Below are 11,416 nucleotides of genomic sequence, written 5' to 3'. Positions count from 1 at the left end.
TCCATCCGCCCGAAACAAAAATCCATCAGCCGCAGGTCGCATCGGCCGGTGCCGGTGCCGCCAGTGCGAGCGGCGAGGGCAAATCAAATCTATTTTCGTAATTGGATTGCAATTTACGATGTCTAATCTTGTTTTGCATGCATAATTTCAGTGCATTACCGCTGTCGCCGCCGAGTGCGACGCGGACGGATTTCGCGTGCCGCGGACCAGCGTTTCTAGCGCCATCCGCCATCTTAGCGGGTGCGACTCGCGACTTGTGCAGTGGTACTTTTACATGAGCATCCGAGAGCTTCGAACGGGGTACTCGAGCGTCATATCCGCCTTCGCTGGAAGGACGCTCGCGCCGGCGGCAGCCGTCGAAACGCGATAAACACTTCCAGCTCGCCGACGCCGATGCCGCCGCCGCCGCTGGTCACACTGCACGAACCGATGCAGCAGCGGCAGCGATGGGAAGGAAATTGCTTCCCGACAGGATAATAAACCGGAGACGAACCGGGAGGACGGCACACTGGGGCCTGGCGCCCGAACCATCGCCGGCGCGGCTTCCGCCCAGCTCCAGCGGCCTCTTGATGAAGCCATCAGCCAGACCCACGAGGGGCAATAAGTGGCGCAAAAATAACAACAACAACCAACCCCACACATACAAGACACGTGGTAAAACGGCGACATGGAAACAAAAAAAAACCCTTGCCTCCATTTAATTTAAATTAGATTATGAAACTTATTTCCAGCCCTCCAACCGGAAGTGCCCCTATGCAGGTCGTGTGCGATGTTGTTTCTTGTGCCGGTGCAAGTTAGTTTTAATTTTATTATCCCCCCAGCTCGCTCGCGCACTACCGCCCCGCTACGGCGCAGTGGCGGCGTCCTGGCGGTGTGACGAATCCTGGCCTCGGGCTACTGCGTGTCTTCCAACCTCCAACCACGCTGCTGAATGCACAACTTTTCCGTTTTGCTCCTAGAACCAGCCTTCGGCAATACCCGGCCCCGGTCGGCGGACCCGTCCACCCGGGGGATTGGGGGCCATCAGCAACATCGCACCTTTCACTTGTTTTCATGATTACCAACTTTTATGCTACATTGCAAAAGCTTTCGCCCAGCACAGCCACCACCGCAGCCGGTCGCACAGGACACCGGTGTCCTGTGTGGCTTTGGCGTGCGTTTGTGCCCAGTTCGGTTTTGGAGCGCCCGGCGCTGCGTTCGGCCGTCGGGCTTCGGTCGCCTCGGGAAAGCACTTCCAGCAAATTAACCCCTTTGGCTCACGCAAACCATCGGCCCCGGGGCCGGGAGCTGCGTATAGATAAAGTTTTTAAATGGTATTTTAATTTTCTTCATCGTCTACAAAACGGCGACCAGCACGCGCCGCCGGAGACGCTGTTCCGGCCACAATAAGAACTACAACAATGCTGCCTGGCAGCCATCTGGGGCCGTTCCAGGAATCGCTTCCATCGCATCCTGGGTCGCTCGTTGTGTGGTAAATTAAGGGCAAGTGTTGTATAGTGTCCGATGTAGCAGTGCACTGCGTGTTACATTATGCTGTGTTACATGAAACAATACACAAGATTTCATAACCATTTCAATTGGTACAAAGCACCGCAACTTCAACGAAATATCAACGAAATTGGGTAGGATTGAACCAGTTTTTTTTACTTTATTTATTGATTTATTTATTGTTTTTCGTCAACTGATGGCGTAGTCTGATTGACAACTTATGGGCAAAAACTTGAAACTAATTGAGGCAGACGAATGGAAAACAAGAGCGAAACCACGGAAACATGAAATTAAACAGATTACGATACTGACGAAGGAACATATTGGAGATCAGCAGCTTGAAGTGACTGATGCTCGGAAGGAGAGCCATGAAGTTGCAATGCAATCTATTTACGAAGAGAATTATTAGATGAACGATTAACTGTACGGAATGAATGTATCAACTGACGGCCACGGCCATGTGATAATACGTTTCAAAGATGCGTTTGATTAAAGTATTTTAATGTTCAACTTTTCGCAGCTGAACTTTCGAATGACAATCACCAGCTCCAGTTTATGTTTATGATTAACATAACTATCGAGAAACAATCAATACGTTGCTTTCGCTGCAACTTGAGTATTCCGTCCAGCAATATCCCAAATGAGTTGAGATTAGAACAACTCGTGGCTCCTTAAATTTTCACTCCGCCGAGCAAAGTGTCCATTTTTTCGCTCAATTGATGGCGATCGTTTTCGAGGCACTTTGATGCTTTAAGCGGCAGCACTTAATATGAAACAGCTTCTATTAAGCTGTAGGATAATTAAAAAAGTTTTCAAAACGTCCAATTTCACGACCGCTGATTATAGGGAGCCTGTGGCCACGGCCACAGTGACCCAGTGGCCAGTGGGCTGAAAAACTGAAAAATTAATTTAAACTTTCTGCGATAATTATTGGGTTCAATTTGAGTGTCGGCCTAGTTTCGGATAGTCCGGGGCTTAGCCGTTGGTCGATTTCGAAGGCTCCATTTCCGAACCAAAACGGCGAAACTGTAATCCTAATTTATGTTGCTGCCGCCGGCCGCCGATGGCGATCAGGATTCACTTGCGTGGCGCACTTGGGCCGGGCGCCGGATAATCCTTTGCTGGCGCTTCTAATCGTCGGTAATTATTCATTGTCGATTGTTAGCGAGCGGGTTTTTCCCGTCCGGTGGCTTAACGAGCTGGGAAAAATTCGCTCACGTAAGCGCCCCCACGCTACCCCGTTCCGTTAGCGTGCCTCAGTCGGGCTCTGATTACAGATCCATTTTCTCCGTCACCGATCCGCCGGGGTCCGACCGGTTGCTCCTCGAGTGCGGTTGCGTACAGTGAGAAGATTGACACGAGTGCGGTACCCAACAACGACTTCCTGGCAAAAAAGGGCCTCCACTTGATCCTAGACAAATAAAATAATCCGAAAGTAAACGGCGCCGAGCCCGGGCGGCATCGAGGATTGTCAGAAGTTTTAGATTAATTAAAAATATAGCCCTTGGCCGGGGGTAGGGTATTTCCGGTGGGCAGCCGATCGAACGGCAGAACAAATGAGGGTTGCCCGGAATCCTGACAACGATTTGTAGCAGCAGAACGATGGGCCTGGGCCTGGATAAATTCGGTTGCGGCTGCGGTCACCCACATCCACAATGGACAGGAGGGAAAAGATTGATGAATTACCACCACTAATTATTCTGATCAGTACAAATGGTTCGCTTTCGTTGTTCACTGTTTCCGGTGCAGGCTCCCGGACCGGAACCGGTGTTTCTGGGTGTAAAAATGTGGCCAAACCTAACCGAGGGTCATTTGAGCGAAGTTGCGGGCGATGCCTGAGAAAGCGTGGTGCTGGCGGATGTAGCTTGATCATCCCACCGACCGAAACACGGTCGGGCCGGAAGCGAAAGCCAGCGACTCGCCGCCAACATCATCAGCGTCAGCATGATGGTGCCCTCGGTGACGGGTTTTTCCTTGGGCTTCCTGCCCGGTTGAATGATGAAGACGTTTCCCATTTTATTGCTAACAAGAATTCCGGGTTCTCCCGGGTTCATTTCTTCAATTGCTTTCGATTTTTATTTATACACTCCACTGTTTTCATTCGATGTCCGGACCCGCCCCCGGACTAGTCCCGAGGCCAACACTCAGCCATTGCAGCGACGGCATGTACTTGCTGTTTGTTTACCGCTAACACCGATGGCGCTTGATGGCGATGGCGAAACGCTACGGTCCACCTTCGAAGACAACAATCCTTTCGGTCGGATCCTTGCGCAATAAAAACTTCGTTTCCAGGATGCTCCTTGCAAGCAACTTTATTTCCGCTCCGTTTCTCGTCTCGTCAGCCCATTCTTTCTAGCGCCCCCTGCACCACTGCAGCTTGGCCGGGCTGCAGCAAACAATAGGAGGTGCCGCATAGCTGCGCCACGGTGCCGCGTTTGCCTGCACCTGAAAGGACGTAATAAAGGGTCTGATTTATTTTTATCGGCGCAATGAAAGTATTATTCGATAGGTTTCTTACAGCGCTTAAGTTCTCCTATCGCTTGGTGATGTTGTGCTTTTTACCTCATAATCGTTTTGCTCGCAGGAGCGGCGGTGACTTTCCGTTGTTGGGCATTCGGTACTTTTTTGCGATAGTCCTCACCCGGAGAACGAAGAATAGTTTTGGAGAAGGATGAGTACACGATTTAGTGAGCAGAAAAGCAACGAAAATAGCATGACCATTCGGGTTGTCTGGTTATTGGACATGTTAGTTGCACCGGGTTATTCAAGTGTATGGCAACAAATGCAAATTTAAGCTTAGAAAATTAACTAGTTTGACTAATTGGACTTGTCAAAACGTTGTCTCAATCAATGAATTACACTACCTATTGGATTCTTTCGGGTTCGCGAAATGAGTTATTCACCACGTTTTTTAACGCGTTATATTCGGTTACTTTTTCACTTTATTAAGCGGTAACTTTACTCGAACGGAAGCGGTTAAAAAATTCCGTGACTTCTCGCGATGGCTGTTGAATCCAGAAAGACCGCTCGTTGCTGGCACTTAGGCGCTTCTCCCAGCCGATTTCTCGCGCGCAGGCCGATCGGGCAAGGACATTCACCCGGTCGGCCTGGTGGTGTTAGTATCGGCGTTCAAAGCGAGATCGCTCTCCCGTGGCCAGTAGCGCAGTCGTTGCGACAGTTAAGCGGGCAGATCGATATTCTCGCCGCTTAACTGACACTACCAATTTAAACCGATACAAAACAATTGAACATTAATAGATTTACCATTCACTTTGCAGTTTCCTTGTGGTATAAGGTATTGGTAAAATAGTGAGAGAATAGAGAGAGATTCATCAAATAATACTTGGACTATGGAATAACGAAACGATGCTTTGTGACTGGAATCTTGGCAACATTTACCGTGCACACTAAAACAAGATCTTCGCCCTCGTTCTACATTCTTCGGTGTGAAAACCCCATTCGGCGATGAGACGGTAACTATCCAGGTGGATTCCGAACAGGAAAGTCTCCGATTCCAATCCGAGACTCCGATTTTCACTGCGCGGGAGATTCTTGAAACGATGGTTAAGACTCGTAAGAGCACTTCCCATAGTATAGCCATGACTAGCTTCGAAATACTTACCAGACTAGTTAGAATGACCAACGTCACAAGCCAGGTGAGGATGGATGGAAAGCTCTTTAATCTTTCCGCACCACGGGGACGGCTTGGCCTGTCCCTTTTTCAACATCACCGAGACGGTCTCTAACATCTCTTGCCAAGACGGTCAAAATTGGAATCCCAGTACTCATACGTCTCATAGTTCAGTCAGAAGCTGCTTAAACCCTATTAGTCGCATCCGAGAGGAAGATTGATCTCTAGTTCCGTATGTGTGTAAAGCCGATGAAGGAGCCGTTGCTACAGCGTGCTGTACGCGTTGTACTACGATCTTACTTACCAGGTTCCGGTGGGCGATTCATGTGAAGTAAGTAAGTAAGTAAGTAAGTACATGGAAAAGTACATGGAAAAGTACTTACTTACTTGCTTACTTGGAAAGGTTCCCGTCTAATAGTTAATGCTAAGTATTTGATCGAACTGAGGCGAATATGATGTGGCACTATTGTAACCTCATTGTATAGTAGAGACGCGTCGTTATTTGAAGCTCAAAGGTTCTGAACAAAGACTACCTGAGCCAGCAGTTAAGATGGGCCGTGAACAGGTGGATCTCAGTATTGTTCAAGTGGCGGACTAGCGAACTTTAGTACAGGACCAACCTATGCACACTGAATCATGATCAGTGTCGTCATAATAGTTGGACTATTTTAGTGACAGAACATGCACCAGCGTTTAGAAACTTTGGAACGATTTGTGAATTGTACGACGGTGAGCATCGTCAATGGATAAGCGGTTTAGATCGCATGTCGCATGTTGACACGTCATAAAGTTACTATCCAGTTAAACCTTCTTGCAAGCTTAGTCCACACGGCCCCATTCGCGAAAGTCAAATGGTCAGATTTATTGGGTCTAATTTGCACGCCCGATGCGGTTTCCATCCCTAATGTAGTGACAGGACTGTGCGGCTCATCTTTCAACAACTTCACCCACCGGCGTCAAACGCACCGCCCGATCGCCCACCGAACCTAACCGTTTTTTGCCCCGCCACAACTCAGCATCGCTCCTGCAGCCCAATGGTCCAGTAATTATCATTTCATTCGAGCCATCCACTTTTTAATTACCGGGTTGGCCGGGGCACCGTGGCGCTTTTAATTAAACATAGCCCCGGCTGAAAGGGAAGACACCGGGCGGTTGGCGTGAATTATTTCGCATGATTTTCCTGTCCGTTGCGGTGAGTTTCCGACGTGCCCGAACGAGCCACTGGCCGAACGAACTGCACTGTAACTGCTGTTTTGTGCGCCACCGAAGCAATAGCTAGTACCTCCGGGGGTTAGTGTGCCATCAAAAGATTTCCTCACAATTTTCTTCTTTTCGTGCCACCCCCCGCAACCATTGTGGGCTGCGGCTTACTTTTTGTACGATTTTGCACGACGCTTAATCGTGGCGTTTTCCCCACGTTTTGCTAGCTCACGCTCGCACTGGGCTGGGGCTGGGGTGACCCGACCAGATGAAAATCCGCTACACAGTCGTGAGTGGTGAACTTGGCCGCCGCCGCCGCCTGGTTTTCGGCTTCTCATGCTCCACCGGCTATATAGGGAGCGGCTCGCTGCACACAAGTCATCACAAAGTAACCTTTCTTCCCGTCGCAGTGGCGTGCAATTAAAGTCTCGTTGCGTCGAGTGGTTCGCCAGCGCGACAGGAGTGCAGCAGGTTCTCGCCTTTGATGAAAACTCTTTTGAGTTAGTCGATCCCGCTGCAGCGCGCGTCCCGTTTGCCCGCACCTTTTGTTGTTGCTGAGAGAGAGGTTGTGTTCCTGGTGTTGGGTAGCCCGGGCACTTCTGAGGCACCATTCCGGTGTTTGGAATTAAACATTTTTAATTATTAAAAAAGCTCTTCGTCCACCCCAGCTGCCAGCTTCGAAGCATCTTCATCTCCGTGCCCGGAATTCAGCATCCACCTTGACAGTCCGGCGGTGGAAATAAAAAGCAACAAAACGACCGAAAACAGGGAGCCAGCCGGAGCCATGGGTGCCCGTGGAGAAAAACTTTTCCCGGCTCCGTTGCGGTGGCCACTGCTGGTGCTGGCGCTAGCGCTGATCGCGGCCCAACATCGCGTAAACGGCGACGAACCGAGGCGAGATGCCGATGTAAGTTGATTAAAAGTTGTCCTTGCCGGGTATCCAGGTATCGGACAGTGTCAATAGACACAGCCGAGGAGAGAGTCACGACTGTAAGCCACGTTATCGTTCTTCGTTGTCCAGTATCCGCCCCCGGAGCTGCTGGAGCAGATGAGGCCGATGCACGAGGCCTGCGTTGCGGAGACGGGCGCCTCGGAAGGTAAGCGGTAATTCCGGCCGTGATCACGATCGGCTGATCGGCCCCATGTCCGCTCTTCTCTGTCGCTGAATTCCAACAGACGCCATCAAGCGCTTCAGCGACCAGGACATCCACGAGGACGACCGGCTGAAGTGCTACATGGACTGTCTGTTCCGGCAGGCCGGCGTCGTCAACGATAAGGGCGAGTTTCACTACGTGAAGCTCCAGGACTTTTTGCCCGAGTCGATACATCTCATCACCCTGAACTGGTTCAAGCGCTGCCTCTACCCGGAAGGGGACACTCCGTGCGAGAAAGCGTTCTGGCTCAATAAGTGCTGGAAAACCAAGGACCCGGTCCACTACTTCCTGCCGTAGTGCGATGTCCGCCGACCGGGGGCAGCTTGTTAACGAAGACACTCGATTATCCGATGGCGTTTCAGTCTAATGGGTCAGTAAGTCCAACGAATGTTGCAGAAAAAATGCTCTTGTGTTCATTCATTTCGACCTTATTCGCCAATCTCATTCAATCACTTCTTTAACGCCCAGACCAAATCTTTTACCCAGGAGCATCATACCTTTCAAGGAACACTATATAAGTTCCAAGGCAATGCGATGGACTCGTGCACCTTTGGATTTGGATATGGATGTTGCAAATAGTTACGTGCGCTGTGCATCATCTTGTGGACTTTTAGAGCCATTTGTTTGCTCATTGAAGTGTGACGTAATTAAGGGCACCCTAAGAGTGCATGCTGCACTCGTAATAGATTTTGATCGGCGAACATTAGTGCACCACCAATAAATAAATGCCCCAGCGAAGTACATTGTAAAACATTAAGCCCAACAATCGTTAACTCCACCCGACCAACCGACCGACCGCTGGCGGTTTAAATTTTATTCGGCCAATAAAAAGATATTGCTTCCACGGGCTTGTGGCTGGCTCCGGGCGATCCATTGCTCTTGGAAAGTTTGGCCACTTCACGCTTCGGTACGATTCGGAGGGCTAAAGTAATCTCCACTTTTTCACCCAAAACTCCGGCACCGGCCCCTGGAGCGGCGCGTAAGAAATTAAAACTTATTATCAGTGCCTAATTACGTCGCCCTCGATATCTGCCTCGTATCCTCGTCACAATTCCGCCCCGGGCCCAGTAGCCCCTGTCCACAGCTCACCACCCCGCGTCCCGCGCCGAGCCGCTGGCATGCCGCGAACTCGGAACATCATTAATCAAAGTTGCCCGACGACGGTGGCCTGGCCTGAGCGGTGCTGCCAGGCCAGGAAGGATGGATGGCTTCGGAAAATTCGAGTCCGGGAAAAACTTAAAATTATCCCACCGATCCTGGGCGCGCGAAAAGTTAAAACGAGACAACAATAACAATGTCAATCGGGCACTCTCCTGGACCGGGGCCCCGGGTTTTGGGCGATGGACGGCGACGGTCCGCCGAGGTAAAAAGCATATTTAAAAGAAAGTAAGCCCAAGAAAGCAACACCGGGGGAAAGCAAACCGAAAGAAAACATAGAGAAACACGAAAGAAAACGCAAAAACAGCAAAGCAAAACTTCGCACCGATAAAGTATCGCCGTAATCAAGCAAATTAAAATGTAAATGAAGAGACGTAGCGTAAGTTTTACGCACCTCCCAACCAACTACCCGTGCATGCGCGGGCTGGCCGGTGGTGGCGGCGTGGTCGTGTCCTGAGTGGCATCCATTTGACTAATTGAAAAAAAAACCTGAAATCGGGGGCCCAAATGAAACCGTACTGCAACGCGGGCCTCCCCGGGCGGGTTTTCGGAATCGCAAACTTGGGCAGGCACGAACAGTGCACCCGAACTGGCACTGTGACTGTTGAACAATGAAACAATGAACTGTGAATGTTAGTGTTGCCAGAAAGTGTGCAGTATTATGACATTTTAAAAGAAAATTTTCCTTGGTCAAAAAAGTGTACCTGAACGGGCATGTTGATGGTTTATTGCAAGTAGCGTTGCAGCATGCAATTAATGCCATTAATGTAAGGTGCAAGCCAAGGGAAGATATATTGCTACAATTTGAGGCCCCACTGCCACCATTCGCTGGGTCTGGTTTTCCTAACTCCGTTGTTTATTAGATAATGAATCACAAGAATCTACGACGAACGAATTATTGTTGAATTCGGAGTTGAATTGCAGAAGCATTAATACTGTTGCTGTTGCTCACGGTAAAGCCACCAGCGCCGGCATATGCAATGGGTATTGGCGAACGGCACGGTCTTTTGCAACGCTGAAGTTGTTTAAGTTATGAAGTTATAAATTTAACATAATGACCACACTGTCGTTTGGGCGTAACGTGTACTAATGAATAAATGAAAGGTGTGCTCTTTCCATTACAGTAATCTTGTGAAACGGAAGTTGGTCATTTCCAAACGTGCAACCAAACACTTTCCGATAAATCAAGGTGTTGCTCATGAGAGTTAAATCAATTCAAAAGTATGGTGACGTTCATTGGTTAAGGCTAACAGACCCAAAAGCCCATTAACAATTAAATTTGTTCTTGCATTGCTGGTCAATTTAATCTAGTTATGAAAATGTTGCTGTATTTTTTATTCAGCACCAAAATCTTTAAAATTCAAGTAATATATTTATTGTGCTACACATATTCTTATTGCAATTAATCGTTCGTTAAATCCTTCAACAATCCCTTTCGAATCTGTTTATCGTTAGCAGTAACAATTTCAAAAATAGTAACAGTAAAATTTTAAAAATATACTATAACTTCCCATAATATAAAAGCTTCCAGTTCAATCAAGCTTTTGTTCGAACTTTCCGTTGTTACAAATGGCGCTGTCGGCAGTTCAGAGAAAAAAGTGTATCTGCTGCGGAAAATGCTTTCCTTTTCCTAGTTTTTCTTTGTCTTTTCACGAATCCTGGAAAAGTAAAATTGCTGTTAATTTTACTGTCAGTGATGCTGTGAGTTGCTAAATGCTGTCAATTTGTTCATCGCGTTTTGTTGTTTGTTTTTTGTCGTTTTATTTAAGCGAAATGCCAAAATTATTTAGGGCACTTTGGCCGCAATTTCAAATGTCAACCGATAACGAGGACATAAATACTGATCACGATCGACGGATCAACAGCGTACAATAAAAGGGATCAAAAGGAGTAATAAAAAGATTAGCGTAACGATACCGTACGGCGCTCCCTCCGTGGCAGATTCCACTCAAGTTTCAGCTAATTTTACACCGTTTGACAATTGTGTCCTTTGTAGCTCGGTTTCGTACTCCGCCGACGGCGGCGGTGTTGTCGTAATCAGCTTATTTCAATCAATACGCCATCAGAGAACTGGAAAAATTGGCGTTCCGTCACGAACGATACCACGGTTCCTCGGGGTCGTGTTATGTTTCAGTCTTCAGTAACAAATAGAACACGAATTGTCCCGCCCAACGGGATCCTGACAACCGTTTGGGACGAAAAAAACAACTTTTTGTTTTTTGCCTTCCATCGTTTGACACCCTTTTAAGCCTGACACCAAGGATGTCGAGTACCGCCCATGCTTGGCGGGACTCTGCTCCATTCGTGATGGGGCCCGCTAGGCTTTGGGCATCGGAGCTCATAAATCTTTTTCCCACTCTATTTATGGCGAAATGGCAAGAATGGCGCCAATACTAGCCGAGCGACGACTAAGACGCTTTATCTGCGCTTTCCGTATGCTTTCCCTGCTCTTTGTGCCATCTCGCTCGCTCGTGTACCTTTTGTTTGCTGTCTTGTGTTGTTCTTTTTCCACCCGATTTTTCTCTAATCTTTCGTTTGATGCTATCAAAAAGGATCAACAATCGCCGATGTCTTGTTTTCGTATCCCCCCGGTTCAACAACCGCCCAAGCCCTGTCCGATGGCAGGATACTTAGCTCCGGCACGATAAAACAATGCTTTCGACAGTGCCCATTGTGACAATGCTTTCGTGCCCACAAAAGCAGCCGACCGTTGAAATTTATCGTCCCTTTTCGCTGTCGCTGATGTCTAATCACAACTGTTTGTGTTATGCTGGCGAGAGCCAAC

General features: G+C 48.5%; 1 protein-coding gene across 1 annotated transcript; it reads left to right on the top strand.

Moving 5' to 3' along the window:
- The first annotated feature begins 7,073 nt into the window (after positions 1–7,073).
- LOC128274079 (pheromone-binding protein-related protein 6-like) lies at positions 7,074–8,253 on the top strand. Its single transcript, XM_053012165.1, has 3 exons — positions 7,074–7,226; positions 7,341–7,416; positions 7,496–8,253. The coding sequence occupies exons 1-3, from the start codon at positions 7,104–7,106 to the stop codon at positions 7,768–7,770; spliced, it is 474 nt and encodes a 157-aa protein (XP_052868125.1). The 5' UTR covers positions 7,074–7,103; the 3' UTR covers positions 7,771–8,253.
- The last annotated feature ends 3,163 nt before the right edge of the window (positions 8,254–11,416 follow it).

Source organism: Anopheles cruzii, chromosome 3 (genome assembly GCF_943734635.1).
Source record: "Anopheles cruzii chromosome 3, idAnoCruzAS_RS32_06, whole genome shotgun sequence".
Classification (NCBI taxonomy): domain Eukaryota; kingdom Metazoa; phylum Arthropoda; class Insecta; order Diptera; family Culicidae; genus Anopheles; species Anopheles cruzii.
Note: the sequence above shows the minus strand (reverse complement) of the source record. Positions and strands in the feature narration are given on the sequence as shown.